General features: G+C 43.4%; 2 protein-coding genes across 2 annotated transcripts; both read left to right on the top strand.

Moving 5' to 3' along the window:
* The first annotated feature begins 11,891 nt into the window (after window positions 1-11,891).
* On the top strand, window positions 11,892-12,824 carry LOC132583207 (olfactory receptor 5P52-like). The gene has a single exon (XM_060254875.1). The coding sequence runs from the start codon at window positions 11,892-11,894 to the stop codon at window positions 12,822-12,824; it is 933 nt and encodes a 310-aa protein (XP_060110858.1).
* A 6,214-nt stretch (window positions 12,825-19,038) lies between these two features.
* Window positions 19,039-19,971, top strand: LOC132583206 (olfactory receptor 5AP2-like). Its single transcript, XM_060254874.1, has one exon. It carries the CDS (start codon window positions 19,039-19,041, stop codon window positions 19,969-19,971), a length of 933 nt encoding a protein of 310 aa, XP_060110857.1.
* Window positions 19,972-20,973: the final 1,002 nt, after the last annotated feature.

Below are 20,973 nucleotides of genomic sequence, written 5' to 3'. Positions count from 1 at the left end.
GAAAGCTGGTTCAGGTAGCCGGCCCAAGGTTGACTCAGTCTTCCATCCTTCCGAGGTCGGTAAAATGACTACCCAGCGTAAGTGTAAGTGTAAAAGACTGGGGAAGGCAATGGCAAACCACACCGTAAAAAGTCTGCCATGAAAACGTTGCGAAAGCAATGTCACCCCAGAGTTTGAAACGACTGGTGCTTGCATAGGGGACCCTTCCTTTCCATATATAGGTCCAAGCAGAATGCTGTAGCATTTGAACTGTACAGAAAGTAGACTGACTGCAGCTCATACCTATATAACCTCACCACCCAGCTCAGCTAAGAAACAATTTGCCAGATGCCCAATATCCTAGACTTAGAAGAAATTCTACTCAGCAGGGGTTCTTTCTGAGAGATTTAGCAATTCTGGACCAACAACTAAGTAAGAGGGGTTATCCCAAACAGGTGCTCAAGTCAACTAATTGTAGAGCTTTAGCTATGGAATGTACTCACCTTTCAATAATTACAGCAAGGACAGGAGACAAAATTTATGTTGGAACATAGACTTCACTGATTTAGCTGTTCCGATTAAAGATTTAGTTAAAAAAAACATTGACATTTGATATCAAACCTCCCAGCCTGTCAGGAGGGTCCCACTATAGTGTTTCATAGGAGTGAGAATGTAAAAGGCCTGCTTATGAGATCTGATAGGCTTAATTTTATACATCTCCTAATGTAAGATCTCCTAACCTTCAGGCATGCATAAATGTGGTCATTGCACCATCTGCAAGTTTATATGGGAAACTACTACTATAGAGTTTCCAAATGGCCAGAAATATGAGATTAGGGATTTTTATAATTGTTCAAGCACCAGAATAATTTACATGATCTTCTGTTCCTGTAACTTGGCATACATAGGAAATTCCTCCAGAAGCCTGAGGGTCTGAGTTCAGGAACATAAATCAGGAATAAAGTTGAAATATTTAGAATCTCCATTGGTATCTCATTTTTCATCTAAACATCACACTGTTGAAAATATGTGAGTGGCTTTATTATATAGAATGTCAACACATCCCTATAACTGTACTGATATAAGGAAAAGACTGACAAATAGAAGCCCAGTTCATTTTAAAATATAACATGTTAGAACCATATGGGCTTAATCAATTTAATGATTTGGGATGTTTTCTGTAAGTTGTGCAATGACTTATAACATGGTGCTTCATATCTTTCAGTGAATTTTGGTTGACATGCTACATAATTTCATGGAAGATGTAGCTGGCCATAGTAGGAACTTGTGGAATTTGGGAAGTGATTTGGAAGATGGTGCATTATACCTCAAAGAAAATATTAAATAATGTTCAATATGCTGTAATTTATGGGAGCTGTAGCCAGCCAATAAGAACATGGAGCCTATTGGAAATGAGCCATGGCTGCATATGCATTGACAGAAGACTCATTGTTCCATTGTGAATTTTTCTACCAGGGAAACTGTAAGTATGAATCAGGCTGCCTTTGTAATGACTTTTGCTAACTGCCTTCATTACATTTACTGTGATTTATTTTGTCTCCCACAGTCTTTCTTGTTTAGTTACTTTCCAAAAGCTGAACCTTTTTTTCAGGTGCACAGCCATACTGGGGACCTGATTCTGGTAATGCTCAAATCTCAGTTATCTCCTCATGAATATAGTCATAAGTGGGATTCCCCAGTAGTGTTTCATCATTCAGGAGCAGTGGATCAAAAACTCATTGGAGTGTATTTCATGACCAGGCCTCGGATTCAGTGGGAGCTCACAGGATCACAGCTCCTAAACCTGAGAGTTCCACCTCCTTGTCCATTGAATAGTAGGTGCAGCTGCATAACAATCCCTGGATGAGCTCTACCACCTATTTTTCTACAAAACGGCCCCTGTTCATGACTCAAGAAGCCTATTGCTATATAGTCCCCCCATCCCCCCAAAAAAGAACTTGTGCAATTTTCATTACAGTTCTGTGCATAGTTACCTAACTAGCCCTATTGAAATAAATGACATTAGACGCAGTAACTTTGCAGTATTGCACCAACAGTTTCAATTTCAGAAGGCATTCAGCATTCCTGGCAGAAACAGACACCAAAGTAACATGCAAAGTTGAATTCAAAGAATACGCTTTGCGTGATTCTCAAAGTCCCTTGGGTATTTTTACTACAAAGAAAGTCATCCCCTTGTAGTACAGGGAAGCTTCTGCCAGTCAAACTAGAGTGTACTTGACTGGTTCTGCCTAAAGCAGCTCTTCTCTCAGGGTTAGTCTGCTGTAGCATTAAGGTTTTGATTAAGTCTCTAGCTCTTTCAATCCTAGAGGACAGAACCTCCTTGGTAAAGGTGGCCATCATGACTTCCATCTCTCCTTACAGAGACTCTGATCTCCAGTAGTGGGAAATGAAGCAGCATGCTCTGGATCAGTAAGATGTACGATTTCTATCTAGTTTTCAATGTGTTAGTGGGTAATTGATTCCAGAGAGTCTTCAGGTCATAATTACTGTTGCAAGCTGAGGAAACAGTTTTCATAGCAGAGAAACATACCACTTAATATTCAGTCTATCAGAGACAGGTCTTTCAAAGAAGGGACTTCATAGGAGACATGACATAGGTTTTGTCTGGAAGGCTCAGGTAAGGAGATATCTAGAGTAGAGTATCAGTTTGGCACTGAGAAGATCCTGAGTTCAATCAGTGAGATCTCCAGTTAAGGGACATCAGAAAGTAGGTGCTAGGAAAACCTCTACTTTGAATACTGCTGTCACTCAAAATTGAGAAAAGTGAGAGGAAATTGAATCAGAATATGGCTAATTTTTATGTTTATGACTCTGTGTTTGGAAATCACTGATAATCCAATGAGTTTCCTCCTTACCATCGAACACCTTGTATCATAAAGATTTTGGAATCCCATCTGGACAGCGTAGCATATTACTCAAACCAGTGGCATGAAAATCTCTGTTTTGGATGTGAAGGAAAACCTGGGGGAAGCACAAAGGTAAGATTATACTCATCCTGAGGGAAGTTGATTTGTACGGGATGGGGGACGCTAGGATAACTCACTCCCTGATGTCTGTGTGAATGCATGATCAGAAGTGCTGTTTGAAGATACAGTATAAAGTGTGTATTACTCTGGTGACAGTGTTACAGGTGAACTAAATAAATATCGGTTAAGGCAATTTCAGAGGGGTGATGTGTTGGTCCACTATAGAACATCTGGATTCAAATCTCAAAGTCAGTTTGCACAAAAGTTATCCATCCATTCATCCATCCAGCCAGGCAGCCATCATCAATTTAGGAAAGGAAAGGTCCCCTTTGCAAACACCAGTCATTTCTGACTCTGGGCTGACGTTGCTTTCACAACGTTTTCACTGCAGACTTTTTGTGGGGTGGTTTGCCATATATGCAAGAGCCCCATGGTGCAGAGTGTTAAAACTGCAGTACTGCAGTCCTAAGGTCTGCTCACGACCTGAGTTCGATCCCTGGTGGAAGCTGGGTTTTCAGTTAGCCGGCTTGAGGTTGACTCACCCTTCCATCCTTCCGAGGTCAGTAAAATGAGTACCCAGCTTGCTAGGGGGGAAGTGTAGATGACTGGGGAAGACAATGGCAAACCACCCTATAAAAAGTCTGCCGTGAAAATGTGAAAGCGACGTCACCCCAGAGTCAGAAATGACTGGTGCTTGCACAGGGGACCTTTTCTTTCCTTGCCATATATAGATATAAATAAAAAGTGCCTTCAAGTCACAGTCAACTGAGGCCTCTAAAAGCATGACATATTTAGAGGTGATTTGCCATTGCCTGCCTCTGTGTAATGACCCTGAACTTCCTTAGTGGTCTCTCATCCAAATCCTGACCAAAGCTGACCTTGCTTCGTTTTTGAAATCTGAGAGGATTGTACTCATCTGACCCATCCAGATCAGGGCAGCGGCACCTTAGACACCAAAAGGTCTGGGGGGCTTAGTTAAGGTAATTCCTCAGTCTTTCCGGTTCCTCTGTCTTTGCAATATTGTCATAAATGCCAAAGACAGAGATTTAGTTTAACAAGAATTGATGGCCCTGGAAGCAACAGGTCTGAGGGAAACGATGGTTTCTTTGTATATTTGAAAAGTTGACTTTTGTCAAAAGAGTGAACCATGGCTTTTGAGAACGTTACTTGTTCGTTTATATGTGGGAACTGAAATCTGCCCCTTTGTTCTGTCCACCATTTAAGGTTCCTGTGAGGCAACTTCGATTGGGAGGGTGTGATTGGTGCCAGATCACCCAGCAAGCTTCCATGCCTGAGGAGAGACCAGAACCTTTAAGGTCTTGAGTAGTCTGGGACCAATGTATCTGTGGGACCACCTCCTCTGCTATGTCCCTAGTCGAGCATTATGTTCTTCTAGTAGTAATCTGCTGGTGATCCCTGATCCTAAGGAGGCCTGGCTGTCCTTGACTAGGGCCAAGACCTTTCCTGTTCTGTCTCCAACCTGGTGGAACTCTCTGTAAGGTGAAATCTGGGCCCTGCAGGGCCTGTAAGGCAGAGGTGTTCCACCAGGCCTTTGATTAAAGACAGGAACAGCTGGCACCTTTCCTTCTTTTCTGTCCACTGCTTCAGAAATTTTGCTCCTTCCCCTCCCCCATATGCTTTGACCGTTCAGAAAGAGAACTTAACGAGTGGGTTGCTATTATGGACTTTTAGAGTTTTATTACCTTAACTTTTTGAAATGTCTTAATTGGAATTTTATTGATTTTGTATTGCTTTATCTGTTGTACAGGAGCCCCATGGCACATAGTGGTAAAGTTGCAGTATTGCAGTCCAAGCTCTGCTCACGGCCGGAGTTCAATCCAGGCAGAAGCTGAGTTCAGGTAGCCAGCTCAAGGTTGACTCAGCCCTCCATCCTTCTGAGGTCAGTAAAATGAGCACCCAGCTTGCTGGGGGGGAAAGCATAGATGACTGGGGAAGGTAATGGTGAAGTACTGCGTAAAAAGTCTGCCCAGAAAATGTCATGATGTGACATCACCCCATGTGGCAGTAGTGACTCAGTGCTTGCACGGGGAACTACCTTTACCTTATTTAGACTTTTATTGATTTTGTAGTGCTTTATCTGTTGTGTACCACTCAGAGACTGCCTTGGCCAGGATGGGTGATTAAACTAGTCCAAACAACAACAACCTTGAAAGGACAGCTATTGTGAGAGCTCTCTCAGCCCCACCTACCTCACAGGGTGTCTGTTGTGGGGGAAGAAGATAAAGGAGATTGTAAACTGCTCTGAGACTCTGATTCAGAGAAAAGGCCAGGATATAAATCTGCAGTCTTCTTCTTCGCTCAAACTCTTGATTGTCAGTGGTCATGCCTCAGGAACCACGCCACTTAGCTTAATCGAGGGCTGTCTCCCCTACCCATTGGGGCTGGTGAGGAAACCAGCAGGCTGGTCAACGGTAGATGGAACCAGCATGAACTGTCGACAGACAGATGAATTCTGGTTTTGTGTCCATCTTCCTTCATTTCTATAGTACAGAAGAAGACAACTGTATGTACAAAATAGTCTCTAGAGACATTTTTTGCAATTATAGAAAAGGAAGATACCAATCCTCTGGGCCAATGCCAGGTACTCTGGAGCCACAAGTAGACAGTTTCCAGGGACTCCCTCCCCTCCTCTGCCCACCACTGGCACTCAACTCAGAGGGAACACTGCTGAAAACTGAGAAAAGTGAGAGGAACATGATTCAGAATAGAGCTAATTCTTCTGTTTATGACTTGGAGTTCAGAAGTCTAGTGATTTTTCTCATGCCCTTTAAACACCTTGGGTCAAAAAGCTTTCTTTAACCCCATCTGGTCGTTGTAGCATATTAGAATCATAGAATCATAAGAGTTGGAAGGGACCTTGAGGGTCATCTAGTCCAACCCCCTGCACAATGTAGGAAACTCACAAACACCTCCCCCTAAATTCACAGGATCTTCAGTGCTGTCAGATGGCCATCTAGCCTCTGTTTAAAAATCTCCAAGGAAGGAGAGCCCACCACCTCCTGAGGAAGCCTGTTCCACTGAGGAATCGCTCTAACGGTCAGGAAGTTCTTCCTAATGTTGAGCCGGAAACTGTTTTGATTTAATTTCAACCCATTGGTTCTGGTCCTACCTTCTGGGGCCACAGAAAAGAATTCCACACCATCCTCTATATGATAGCCCTTCAAGTACTTGAAGATGGTGATCATAACACCTCTCAGCCGCCTCCTTTCCAGGCTAAACATCCCCAGCTCCTTCAACCTTTCCTCATAGGTCCTGGTCTCCAGATCCCTCACCATCTTTGTCACCCTCTTCTGGATCCATTCCAGCTTGTCTATATCCTTAAAATGTGGTGCCCAAAACTGAACAAAGTACTCCAGGTGAGGTCTTACCAGAGCAGAGTAAAGCGATACCATCACATCACGTGATCTGGACGCTATACTTCTGTTGATACAGTCCAAAATTGAATTTGCCTTTTTAGTCACCGCATATTAAACTAATGGGATAAAGATCTCTGCTTGGCTGTGAACATGGGGGGAAAGCACAAAGATAAGATTATAGTTAATAGGTCTGTAGTGCCCAGGGGTTCCCTGAACCACCACCCCACTCCCTAGAGGGAGGCCAGCCTGAGGCTTATTGGCAGGGCACTCTCTCTATGCTGCCACCAGGCTGGGTTTTTTCTATTGGGGCCCAGCCTTCCCATTAAGAGCTCCCTAATTTCCAGCTCCCCAACCTGGCAATGGGTTTGCTTTGTCTATAATAGGGCCAGATAGCCACTGTTACCAAGCAAGCCACAGACACAGAAATTACGAAAATATATCTATAAAAAAATTATTCTGTAAGGCCGGTAAAACCCCAACATAGTGCATAAACAAAATAACAAAACATTAGCTAATTACCTTAACCTAAGTTACAGGTAAAAGTTCAGCAGATTGAGTCTTTCAAAGCTTCTTTCCGGGATGAAACAAACACCTCTCAGGGCTTCCAAGAAATACAAACTGACCCTGAGGCCACCTGAGCTTCTAACCTGGACAAGAGCCATCATGGGGGAAAAGGTTTCCCCTTTTCTAGCCACCAGCTTGTAACCTCCAGAACTAATTACCTATAGCTGGTGGCTCCACCCTATGGCCACCCAACAAGGGAGGCATCCTGACATGACTCAAGGCTTCCTTAAAACGTGCCCCCTGGCACTACAAGGTCAGAAATGGATTTCCATAGGATGGAGGAATTGGGACATCGTGTTGCTGATAACTGGCTTGTTTGAGTTGTTAACAAACTGAGTTGTTTCAATGCCTGAATATTATTTGGGTACTTCTGTGGTCTTTGCCAGACTTTACAGTCCCCAAAATCAAGATACTCATGGTCAATGGCAGTGCTGGAGGCTCTTAGGCAGCTGACATCTCGGGGGCCTCTCGCAAATTATGTGAGTTGGAGCACCCACCCCACCGCCCACAGCCGCCACCGCAGCCTGCAGGCACCTTCTCAAAAGCCCCTTTGACAAAGCTGTGGGGGAGAGACACAGAGAGGAAAACTTGGCAGCAATGCCAACAGCAGCTGCACCAGGCAAGTGGGGCAAATAGTGGCTCAGATGCTGGCTGTGTGTGCAGGCTGGGAGTGCTGCAAGCAGGGGGGAAATGGAGAGGGGAAGCCAGCCCAGGGTCCCTAAAGGCATGGGGGCCCATAGGTTAGTGCAGGAGTGGGCAACAGTCGCTCTCCAGATGTTTTTTGCCTGCAACTCCCATCAGCCCCAGCCATTGGCCATGCTGGCTGGGGCTGATGGGAGCGGTAGGCAAAAACATCTGGAGAGCCACTGTTCCCCACCCCTGGGCTAGTGCCTACTTGGCCTAATGTTAATTCAGCCCTGATCAATGGAATTGGACCAAAGCCCGCCTCCTTTCCAAGAGTGACAAGGTGATTGAGCAAATGGCATGCAAAATTTCATCTCTGATGTCAGAGGCTGCTGTTACCCAGCAGAGAGTTATAAAATGCGTTTTCATCCCCATCAAATATCTGGCAATGGCCCTGAACTTCCATGAAAAATAAGTAGTCTGGCCCAAACTGGATTTTGGTCGAGGACCTGCCTACCTGAAGGACCACCTCTCCCCATATGAACCCCAGAGAGCACTGAGGTCAGTAGGGAAGAACCAACTGACTATCCCAGGGCTGAAGGAGGCAAAATTAAAGAAGACTCGTACACGGGCCTTCTCCATTGCAGCTCCACACCTATGGAACCAGCTCCCAGAAGAAGTGCGGGCCCTGCGGAGCCTTGAACAGTTCCGCAGGGCCTGCAAGACCTTCCTTTTTAGGATGGCCTTGTCTTAAGTGATTCCGCCATCATACTTACTTGCATCTAATAGAATAGCACCAGAAATGTTAATTTTAAATTGGAATGTTTCAAGTTGAATGTTGATTTTAAAATTTGTTGTATAACTCATTGTACTGACTGATTATGTTGTTAGCCGCCCTGAGCCTGCTTCGGCGGGGAGGGTGGGATATAAATAAAATGTTGTTGTTGTTGTTGTAATAATAATAATAATAATAATAATAATAATAATAATAATAATAATAATAATAATAATAATAATTATTATTATTATTATTTTCCTTTGTCCATAAGGAATCAATGTGTTCAGAATGGCCCAAAGGGTAATTTTAGTGTAAACCCCCAGGGGCCCAGGATTTCAGACTCTAGGTGGTGCTCTTGCCCAAGTAACTTTCTGTCTAGGGTTGCCAATTCCCAGGTGGGGGTAGGGGATCCCCTAGTTTGGAGGCCCTCCCCCTGCTTCAGGGTCATGAGAAAGTGATGGGGGGAGGGAAATGTCTGCTGGGCACTCCATTATTCCCTACGGAGACTGATTCCTTTAGGGTATAATGGAGAATTGTTTTATAGGTATCTGAGGGGGTGGTTTTTTGAGATAAAGGCACCAAATTTGTAGCATAGCATCTGGTGACTCTCTTCAAAACACTCTCCCAGTTTCAAAGAGATTGGACAAGGGGGTCCAGTTCTATGAGCCCCAAAAGAAGGTGCCCCTATCCTTCATTATTTCCAATGCAGGGAAGGCATTTAAAAGGTGTACAGTCCCTTTAAATGTGATGGCCAGAACTTCCTTTGGAGTTCAATTATGCTTGTCACACCCTTGCTCCTGGCTTCACCCCCAAAGTCTCCTGGCTCCACCCCCAAAGTCTCCTGGCTCCACCCCCCAATTCCCCAGATATTTCTTGAATTGGACCAGGCAATCTTATTTCTGTCACATTGCTTTCTATAAAGAATGATAGAGTTTACCCTTTGGTGCAACTGGCTTGAAACCTGAGGGATCTTTAGTGGACAGGCAGCACTAATTCTCCTGCAACTATGGTGTCATTTAATTATTTTTTTAAAAAAATAACAAACCCACTTCCACCCTTCTCCCCCATCCTATTATGGAAAATAACTGTACAGACTTGCAGGCTCTGTGTACCAAATTTGAGACAAGGGATTTGAATACTGTTTGTGCCCTTTCCAAAATCTAAAACAGAACAATAAAATTTTAGGTCCACAGCCTTACTGGGGACTTGATTTTAGTAATCCTCAGATCTCGGCTATCTCATCATGAGAATATAATCATACAATAGGATTCCTCAGTAGTGTTTCTCTTTCCATGAGCAGTGGACCAAAAACTCATTGCAATGTATTTCCTGACCCAAGAAGCCTATAGATATATTGGCCCTCCCCCCCCAAAAAGAACATGTGCAATTTCCATTGCAGTCCTGCGCAGAATCACCCAAACTAGCCCTATTGAAATAAACGGCATTAGAATCTTTGCAGGATCGCACCAACAGTTTCCATTCTTTCTTCTTTTTGTTCAATTAAAGGCTTCTGATACATAAACATGAAGGAAACAAACAACAAATCATTAATGGATCCAAAGAGAACACAGCAGTCCCTGTAGAATACAGCTGAAATGTTTATTATCTTTGTGAATCTTCAAACATTTGTGATCAGATGATGAAAAAATCCATTCACTAAAATGCTAGTCTTCTAATCCAGAGAATAGACAGCAAGTAGCCAGTCCGTGTTGGCCCTCATTTCACAACGCATTTGACATTCCTGGCAGAAGCAGACACCAAAGTAGCAAACAAACTAGAATTCAATGAATATGCTTTGCATGAATCTCCAAGGCCATTGGGTGTTTTTACTACAAGGAAGGTCTTCCCCTTATAGTATTGGGAAGCTGCTGCCAGTGAAACTAGAGAGTACCTGCCTGGCTCAGCCTAAAGCAGCTCTTCTCTCATCCTTACTTTTGTGGGTATGTGTGTTAATCTGCTGAAGGGTTAGGGTTCTGGTGAAGTCCCTAGCTCTCTCAAACCTAGAGGACAGAATCTCCTTGACAAAGGCAGCCATCACGACTTCAGTCTCTCTTTACAGAGACTCTGATCTCCAAGAGTGAGAAATGAAGCAGCATGTTCTGGATCAGTAACACACAGTTTCTTTCTCTTTTTTTGGTAGGTTGATGGGTAATTAATTCCAGAGAGTCTTTATATCATTCTTGCTGTCTTTAAGATGAGGAAAGAGAGTTCTCATAGCAGAGGAACAAAAGTTAACATTTAGTCTACTACAGACAGATCATTCAAACCAGTTGGAACTTCATAAGATAGATGACATGGATTTTGCCTAGAAGTTCCAGGTAAGCAGACATCTCAGTGGTGGATAATTATAGTTTTTTCATCGAGAAGATCATGAGTTCCATCAGTGGAATCTCCAGTTGGGACCTCAGACTGTAGGTACTGGGAACAACCTTTCGATTTTTATTGTCATTCCAAATTGAGATAAGTGAGAGGAAAGTGATCTAGAATATGGCTAATTTTTATATTTATGCCTCTGAGTTCAGAAAGAATTGTCAATCCAATGAGTTTCTTCCTGATCTCTAAACACCTTGCATGAAAAAAAGAAAACTTTTTTTAATCCCATCTGACCATTGCAGCATTAAATATTGATTAAGGCAGTTTCAGAGGGGAGCTGTGTTGATCCTCTGTAGAACATCTGGGTTCGTCCACTAGGATACATCAGAATTCAAGTCCCAAAGCCAATTTGCACAAAATTATCTATTTTATCTATTTTATCTATCAATCTATTGTTACAGATAAAAAGGGTCTTCAACTGGCAGCCATCTGAGGGTTTTAAAGGCAAGGCACGTTTTAGATGTAGTTTTCCATTACCTGCCTCTGAGTAGTGACCATGAACTTTCTTGGTGGTCTCCCATCTAAATACTGACCACAGCTGACCTTGCTTCATTTCTGAAATCTGAGAAGATTGTACTCATCTGGCCCATCCAGGTCAGGACAGTAGCACCTTAGACACCAAAAGATTTGAGGGGTTTAGTTAAGGTAATTCCTCAGTCTTTCAGATTCTTTTGTCTTCGTAATATTGCCATACATGCCAGAAGACAGAGATTTAGTTGAATTGATGGCCCTGGGAGCAACAGGCCTGAGAGAACTATTGTTGCTTTGTGTATCTGGAAAGTCAACCATGATCAAAGCAATGAAACATGGCTTTTGATAACTTGTTGTTTGTTTGTGGGGACTGAAATCAGCTCTTCATTGTTCTTCTGCCCCCCATTTAAGACAGATTGATGAGGCAACATAGATGAAGAGGATGTGACTGGTGCAAGGTCACCCAGAAAGCTTCCAAGGCAGAGGGGAGAACTGAACTGGGTTCTCAAAGATCCCAGTCTGAAACTCAAACTACTATATCTGTTAGAATCATGGGGATTTGAATAGAGACTATTACTACTGTGGGGACTGATATCACAATGCTAAAGTCGTTGAGCTTCTTGTGTGCTTCCTTGAGTTTGACAGGGACAAAACAAAGTCTTTTTTTTAATTGACCTAATCTCAAGAAATGCCAGTTTCTCTCTGTGGTGCCTTTATTTTCATAGGCAGGAGATGACAATGGATGCTGAGAACCTCACCTCAATCACAGAATTCATCTTGGTGGGACTCTCTAATCAACGAACAACTCAACTTCTACTCTTTGTAGCAATCCTTCTCATCTACTCACTTACAGTCATGGGGAACCTGGTGGTCATCCTGTTGGTTCGGTTCGACCCATGTCTCCAAATCCCCATGTATTATTTCCTCATGCACCTCTCAAGCCTAGAGATCTTCTACGTCACCAGCACAGAGCCCCAGATGCTGGCTCACCTCCTGACTGGGAATGGAGTCATCTCCTACACTCGCTGTGCTGCCCAGCTCTTTGGCTACTTGTCTTTGGGTGCTTCTGAATGCTTTTTTCTGGCCGTCATGGCCTATGACCGTTACCTGGCCATTTGCCAACCTTTGCTGTATCCTGTTGTCATGGACAGGGGGTGTAAAATGCAACTTGCCTCCAGTTGCTGGATAGGAGGCTTCCTTTATGGCACAACATATGTAGGGTGCACCTTTCACTACTCCTATTGTGGTCCCAATCGTATCAACCACTTCATGTGTGAGATGCCATTGGTCTTGGAACTTGCCTGTGATGATACCCACATCAGTCAGACAATTCTTTCTGTAATGGCTGGGGTAGGCCTCCTAATTCCTATTATTGTTGTTGTGACCTCCTACACGATCATTCTATTCTCCGTGTTACAAATGCGCTCAGTCACTGGATTGCGCAAAGCCTTCTCCACGTGCGTTTCCCACCTCATTGTAGTTACCGTGTTCTATGGAACTCTCCTTTTCATGTATGTGATTCCCCACTCAGAGACTTCCTCGAACCATAATAAAAACATTGCCTTGTTTTATGTAGTAGGCACCCCTTTCCTCAACCCTATAATTTACACTCTGAGGAACAAGGATGTCCATAAAGCAGTGGCTAGAGTGCTGCGAAGAGGTGAGTTTTAACCAAGATGAATGTTGACATTCTCAACCAGAGGCCAATAGAACGTCTACAAGGTTTGATAAGCTTCAGCCCATGTAGTAGAATGAGATGAGAAGGGGATAGAATCCTGAAACCATGAAGTGGAATATACCATTTAATGTCAGACAGCAGAGAGCCCTTCTATTGTTTTCACTTTAAAAATATACAACTATCATATAGAGAGGTGTAGGTTACATGTGGTAGTGATTGATTGAGAGGGATTTTAGTTTCATATGAATTACGTATGAAAATTTTATCTGCTTTGCGGGTTCAAACTGCTCTTGCTTGTGGGAAACAGATATCCACATGTTCCCAAAGGTAGCTGGCACCTGTGTGGACTGGCCCTTTATTTGTTTATTATTGCATTAGGATTTTATTCTGCCCTTCGTATGAGCAGTTTAATCTACATGGATATTTTTTGTGGGCCACTGCTGGCTAAAAGGAAGCCAAGCCAAGTCCCAGCAACTCTGTCATTACCTCCTGGCTCAGACCCTTGACTGTCTATGGTCATGCCTTAGGAGCCACTCCACTTAGCATAACTCTTGGCACATACTTTACTTGATCAATTCTTGTTCCAGGTGGCATACAAGAAAACACTGAATGCTATAGGTATGCCCTTGATTAAGACATAAGGCTATAGAACAAGAGGCCTCAAGAACCTCTCTAAGCCTTTGTCACTTCACTAAATTTCCTTGTGGTCCAGCATTGTTCCATTGTTTTATTATGAGTCAATATGTGTACTTACCTTTCTGACCTCAGAAGAAGACCAATCTAGGTTGAAACGCATCAGGTCAAGTTGAGAGGGTTCCTATTGTGGTTTTATGATTTTACATAGGATATAGGCTTATGATGGGCCCTTAAATGCTTTCTACAATAAATTCATGTATGTTGATATATGGTTTTTTTACACTTTGTTTTTAATGTTCGGCCCTTTAATTGCATATTAACCTTTTAGGTTTCTTACTCCAGTTTTTGGGATAAGTTTCTTTCCCTTCTTTGTTTTTCTCTAAAAGCAAGCCAAGCCAAGGCAAAGCAACTCTGTCATTACCTCCAGGCTCAGACCCTTGACTGTCTATGGTCATGCCTCAGGAGCCACTCCACTTAGCTTAATCCAGGGCTGTTTTGGGGCTGGTAGGGAGACCAGCAGGCTGGTCAATGGCAGGCCAAACCAGCAGCATCATTTGACAGTATTTTTCAGGTGGACTGGGGCCAATGTTTCAGCTCCTTCCTCATCAATACAATCAGAATTCTCAGTGGTGTTTCTCTTTCCATGACCAGTTGCAGAATGGGAGGCCTTCTAGTGGAGGGCTTCTGGTGGACCTCCTGATGGCACTTGGTTTTTTTTTTTTTACCACTGCGTGACACAGTGTTGGACTGGATGGGCCATTGGCCTGATCCAACGTGGCTTCTCTTATGTTCTTATGTTGCTCAAAAATCCATTGCTATGTATTTCATGACCTGAGAAACAAATAGCTATGTAACCTGAGAAGCCAACTTGTACAATCTTCAGTCTTATGCAGACTCACCCAGACTAACCCCATTGAAATACCTGGTTTTAGACTGCTGTAACTTTGCATCAACAGTGTTCATCCTTTCTTGATTTTCTTCCAGTAATACCTCTGATGTGAAGGCATGGAAGAAAGACACTACACATTATTAATATTAATAATAATTAACAATCATTAATTATCAAACCATCAAGGACCTTATTAAACCAAGTAGTTAGATGACATACATTTTATGTGGCGGTTGCAGATAAGGAGATATCTCAGTGGTAGAGTATCATTTTTGCATTGAGAAGATCCTTATTTTAATCTATGGCATTCTTAGTTAAAGGACCTCAGGAAGCAGGAACTGGGAAAGATCTCTATTTTGAGTGCTGATGTCACTCAAAACCAATGCTCCCTCTAACACTGTGGAGTCTTGTGAGCAAAAATCCTGCTTTGTGAGCTACTGGCTTTAAAGTTGTGAGCGAACGATTTGGCTACTGCATAAATTAGTTTGCTCTGGGGCCACCCTTCCTGAGCTAAGACAGAAATGTGTGAGCTGGAGGCAGCACTGGCCCTAGACTGTCTGGCACCCTAGGCAAGGCAAACGTCTGGTGCCCTTCCCTGCTGTGATAACATCACTGAATCACACGGCAATTGCCTAGTATGCCAACTGACAGGGTTGGCCCTGGCTGGAAGCTAAAAGGCTGTGAGCTAGCTCACACTAACTCAGCTTAGAGGGATCACTGCTCAAAACTGAGAAAAGTGAGAGGAACATGTTTTGGAATAGAGCTAATTCTTCTGTTGATGACTTGGAGTTCAGGTCTAGTGAGTTTTCTCATGCCTTTTAAACACCTCGTGCCAAAAAGCTTTCTTAATCCCATCTGGCTGTCATAGCATAATAGTTAAACCAGTGGTATAAAGATCTCTGTTTGGATGTGAAGGAACATGAGAGGGAGGGAGGGAGCACAAAGATAAGATAATAGTCAATAGGACGGAAATGGATTTCCATAGGATGGAGTAATTGGGACAGCATGTTGCTGATAATTGGCTTGTTTGAGTTGTTAAGAAAATGAGTTATTTCTTTTCAGTGCTTAAAGAATATTACTTGGGTACTTCTGTGGTGTTTGACAGGCTTTACAGTCCCCAAAATCCAGATACTCGTAGGCAAAAGAGTTGGCCCAAAGCCCGCCTCTTTTCCAAGAGTGACAAGGTGATTGAGCAAATGGCATGCAAAACTCCATCTCTGATGTCAGAGGCTGCTGTTACCCGTCAGAGAGTTATAAAATATATTTCCATCCCCATCAAGTTTCTGGCAATGGCCCTGAACTTCCATGACAAATAAATAGTCTGGCCCAAATGCGATTTCCTTTGTCCAAAAGGGATCAATGTGGTCAGAATAGTCCAATGTGCAACTTTAGTGTAAACCCCTAAGGGCCCAGGATTTCAGACTCTAGGTGATGCTCTTGTCCAAATAACTTTCTTTCTAGGGTTGCCAATTTCCAGGTGGGGACAGGGAATCCCCTAGTTTGGAGGCCCTTCCCCTGCTTCAGGGTCATCAGAAAGTGGAGGTGGGGGAGGGAAATGTCTGCTGGGCACTCCATTATTCCAGAGCCAGTTTGGTGTAGTGGTTAAGTGTGCGGACTCTTATCTGGGAGAACCGGGTTTGATTCCCCCCTCCTCCACTTGCACCTGCTGGAATGGCCTTGGGTCAGCCATAGCTCTGGCAGAGGTTGTCCTTGAAAGGGCAGCTGCTGTGAGAGCCCTCTCCAGCCCCACCCACCTCACAGGGTGTCTGTTGTGGGGGAGGTAGGGAAAGGAGATTGTGAGCCGCTCTGAGACTCTTCGGAGTGGAGGGCGGGATATAAATCCAATATCTTCTTCAATATCTTCTTCATACGGAGACTGATTCCCTTAGGGTATAATGGAGAATTGTTTTCTGGGTATAGGTGAGGGGGTATTGTTTGAGATAAAGGCACCAAATTTGTAGCATAGCATTTGGTGGCTTTCTTCAAAACACCCTCCACGTTTCAAAAAGATTGGACCAGAGGTTCCAATTCTACGAGCCCCAAAAGGTGACCTGGAATCCGGATCCTGCCTTGGTAGTCTTTCAGCAAAGTTATTGTTCTAATAAGCAACTTGTGGGTTCCCTTTAGGAAGTTTTCTTCTGTTATACAAACTGGGAGTGAAGGTGATGGCTTTCTCCAGTCCCTGGAGAGGGGATGGTGCAGGGAGGGATTTCAGCCTGTTACAGTGCTTTGGAGTCCATTGTCCAGGGCAGCTGTTTTTTCCGGGAGAGCTGGTCTCTGCAGTCTGGGGAGCGGTTTTAGAGGCGGGAGGTCTCTGGGCCCCACCTGGAGGCTGAAAACTCTAAAAGAGACCTGCTACATAGTCTGGTTACAGAGGCAAAGAGGAAATTAGATCTCGGAGCAATAAATTTGAGAGCTAGACATTTTATTTCTTTTTGCATTTTGCCAGAATGGTACTAATTAGAGGGACTTGTTTCCCAAGCTGAATCAAAAGCATCTTTGATTCCACAAGGTTGAAATTTTAAATGGGTGCCATTGTTACTCATCAAAGGCTCCTTAGAAAGCTCAAGAGTCATGGAGTAAAAGGACAGGCCCTCTTGTGGCTTCTGATGCATAAACATGAAGGAAACAAACAACAAATCATTAATGGATCCAAAGGGAACACAGCAGTCCCTGTGGAATACAGCTGAAATGTTTATTATCTTTGTGAATCTTCAAACCTTTGTGATCAGATGATGAAAAATCCACTCACTAAGCTGCTAGTCTTCTAATGCAGAGAATAGATAGCAAGTAGCCAGTCCGTGTTGGCCCTCATTTCAGAAAGCATTTGACATTCCTGGTGGAAACAGACACCAAAGTAGCAAACAAACTAGAATTCCATGAATACGCTTTGCATGAATCTCCAAGGTGATTGGGTGTTTTTACTACAAGGAAGGTCTTCCCCTTATAGTACTGGGAAGCTGCTGCCAGTGAAACTAGAGAGTACCTGCCTGGCTCTGCCTAAAGCAGCTCTTCTCTCATCCTTACTTTTGTGGGTAGGTGTGTTAGTCTGCTGTAGGGTTAGGATTCTGGTTAAGTCTCTAGCTCTCTCAAACCTAGAGGACAGAATCTCCTTGACAAAGGCAGCCATCACGACTTCAGTCTCTCTTTACAGAGACTCTGATCTCCAAGATTGAGAAATGAAGCAGCATGTTCTGGATCAGTAACACATACAGTTTCTATCTTCTTCTTTTTTGTATGTTGATGGGTAATTAATTCCAGAGGGTCTTTATATCATTCTTGCTGTCTTTAAGATGAGAAAAGAGAGTTCTCATAGCAGAGGAACAAAAGTTAACATTTAGTCTACTACAGACAGATCATTCAAATCAGTTGGAACTTCAAAGGATAGATGGCATGGATTTTGCCTTGAAGGTCCAGGTAAGCAGACATCTCAGTGGTGGATAATTATAGTTTTTTCATCGAGAAGATCATGAGTTCCATCAGTGAAATCTCCAGTTGGGACCTCAGACTGTAGGTACTGGGAACAACCTTTGGATTTTTATTGTCATTCCAAATTGAGATAAGTGAGAGGAAAGTGATCTAGAGTATGGCTAATTTTTATATTTATGCCTCTGAGTTCAGAAAGAATTGTCAATCCAATGAGTTTCTTCCTGATCTCTAAACACCTTGCATGAAAAAAAGAAAACTTTTTTTAATCCCATCTGACCATTGCAGCATTAAATATTGATTAAGGCAGTTTCAGAGGGGAGCTGTGTTGATCCTCTGTAGAACATCTGGGTTCGTCCACTAGGATACATCAGAATTCAAGTCCCAAAGCCAATTTGCACAAAAATTATCTATAAAATCTATTTTATCAATCCATCTATTGATATAGATAAAAAGGGTCTTCAACTGGCAGACATCTGAGGGTTTTAAAGGCAAGGCACGTTTTAGATGTAGTTTTCCATTGCCTGCCTCTGAGTAGTGACCGTGAACTTTCTTGGCGGTTTCCCATCTAAATATTGACCACAGCTGACCTTGCTTCATTTCTGAAATCTGAGAAGATTGTACTCATCTGGCCCATCCAGGTCAGGGCAGTAGCACCATAGACACCAAAAGATTTGGGGGGTTTAGTTAAGGTAATTCCTCAGTCTTTCAGATTCTTTTGTCTTCGTAATATTGCCATACACGCCAGAAGACAGAGATTTAGTTGAATTGATGCCCCTGGGAGCAACAGGCCTGAGGGAGACTATGGTTGCTTTGTGTATTTGGAAAGTCAACCATGATCAAAACAATGAAACATGGCTTTTGATAACTTTGTTTGTTTGTGCGGACTGAAATCAGTTCTTCATTGTTCTTCTAACCCCCATTTAAGACAGATTGATGAGGCAACATAGATGAAGAGGGTGTGACTGGTGCAAGGTCACCCAGAAAGCTTCCAAGGCAGAGGGGAGAACTGAACTTGGCTCTCAAAGATCCCAGTCTGAAACTCAAACGACTATATCTGTCAGAATCATGGGGATTTGAATAGAGACTATTACTGTTGTGGGGACTGATATCACTATGCTAAATTTGTTGAGCTTCTTGTGTGCTTCCTTGAGTTTGGCAGGGACAAAACAAAGTCTTTTTTTTTAATTGACCTAATCTCAAGAAATGCCAGTTTCTCTCTCTGGTGCCTTTATTTTCATAGGCAGCAGATGACAATGGATGCTGAGAACCTCACCTCAATCACAGAATTCATCTTGGTGGGACTCTCTAATCAACGAACAACTCAACTTCTACTCTTTGTAGCAATCCTTCTCACCTACTCACTTACAATCATGGGGAACCTGGTGGTCATCCTGTTGGTTCGGTTCGACCCATGTCTCCAAACCCCCATGTATTATTTCCTCATGCACCTCTCAAGCCTAGAGATCTTCTACGTCACCAGCACAGAGCCCCAGATGCTGGCTCACCTCCTGGCTGGGAATGGAGTCATCTCCTACACCCGCTGTGCTGCCCAGCTCTTTGACTCCTTGTCTTTGGGTGCTTCTGAATGCTTTCTTTTGGCTGTCATGGCCTATGACCGTTACCTGGCCATTTGCCAACCTTTGCTGTATCCTGTTGTCATGGATAGGGGGTGTCAAATGCAACTTGCCTCCAGTTGCTGGGTAGGAGGCTTCCTTTATGGCACAATATATGTGGGGTGCACCTTTTATCATACCTACTGTGGTCCCAATCGTATCAACCACTTCATGTGTGAGATGCCATTGGTCTTAAAACTTGCCTGTGATGATACCCACATCAGTCAGACAATTGTTTTTGTACTGGCTGGGGTAGGCCTCCTAATTTCTATTATTGTTGTTGTGACCTCCTACACGATCATTCTATTCTCCGTGTTACAAATGCGCTCAGTCACTGGATTGCGCAAAGCCTTCTCCACGTGCGTTTCCCACCTCATTGTAGTTACCATGTTTTATGGAACTATCCTTTTCATGTATGCGATTCCCCATTCAGAGACTTCCTTGAACCATGATAAAAACATTGCCTTGTTTTATGTAGTAGGCACCCCTTTCCTCAACCCTATCATTTACACCCTGAGGAACAAGGATGTCCATAAAGCAGTGGCGAGAGTGCTGCGAAGAGGTGGGTTTTAACCAAGATGAATGTTGACATTCTCAACCAGAGGCCAATAGAACGTCTACAAGGTTTGATAAGCTTCAACCCACATAGTAGAATGAGATGAGAAGGGGATAGATTCCTGAAACCATGAAGTGGAATATACCATTTAATGTCAGACAGCAGAGAGCCCTTCTATTGTTTTCACTTTAAAAATATACAACTATCATATAGAGAGGTGTAGGTTAGATGTGGTAGTGGTTGATTGAGAGGGATTTTAGTTTCATATGAATTACATATGAAAATTTTATCTGCTTTGGGGGTTCAAACTGCTCTTGCTTGTAGGAAACAGATATCCACATGTTCCCAAAGGTAGCTGGCACCTGTGTGGACTGGCCCTTTATTTGTTTATTATCGCATTAGGATTTTATTCTGCCCTTCGTATGAGCAGTTTAATCGACATGGATATTTTTTTGTGAGCCACTGCTGGCTAAAAGGAAGTCAAGCCAAGGCCCAACAACTCTGTCATTTCCTCCTGGATCAAACTCTTGACTGTCTATGGTCTTGCCTCAGGAGCCACTCCACTTAGCATAACTCTTGGCACATAGGCTCTGACTTTACTTGATCAATTCTTGTTCCAGGTTGTGAGGAAAAACCCCCTTACAGAACATCATAGTCACCAGCCTAGTTGCCAGAGCACCTGGAAAAGTAACTCACACACGTCTGGCCAGAGAGTTTGGGTTTGCCTAACCAGGCATGGAAGGGACTTGTACAGTACTCGCAGCCATAACGCTACTATAGCACTCGAAACCAATGAAAGAGTGCTAACCAGGAGAACAGATGGTTTCCCGTCACTCCGTGTGATGTTCATCTTGGCCGTGGAATGGGAGAAGTTGCGCTGCCAGGAACTATCCAGGCGAGCGGTTTTCAGCACTGACCATGGAATCCATCATGGGAGGCTAACAGCACACACAGCTATCTTCCTACCATGCCAGACTCCATTCCAGTGAAGCGAACGGCTCACGTAGTCACCAGATGTC

The sequence above is a fragment of the Heteronotia binoei genome, chromosome 15 (genome assembly GCF_032191835.1).
Source record: "Heteronotia binoei isolate CCM8104 ecotype False Entrance Well chromosome 15, APGP_CSIRO_Hbin_v1, whole genome shotgun sequence".
Classification (NCBI taxonomy): Eukaryota; Metazoa; Chordata; class Lepidosauria; order Squamata; family Gekkonidae; genus Heteronotia; species Heteronotia binoei.
This window is presented reverse-complemented; position numbering and strand designations above follow the sequence as displayed.

Coding starts and splice junctions, on each gene's coding strand:
- LOC132583207 (XM_060254875.1), top strand. CDS start 11,892: ATGGATGCTGAGAACCTCACCTCAATCACAGAATTCATCTTGGTGGGA.
- LOC132583206 (XM_060254874.1), top strand. CDS start 19,039: ATGGATGCTGAGAACCTCACCTCAATCACAGAATTCATCTTGGTGGGA.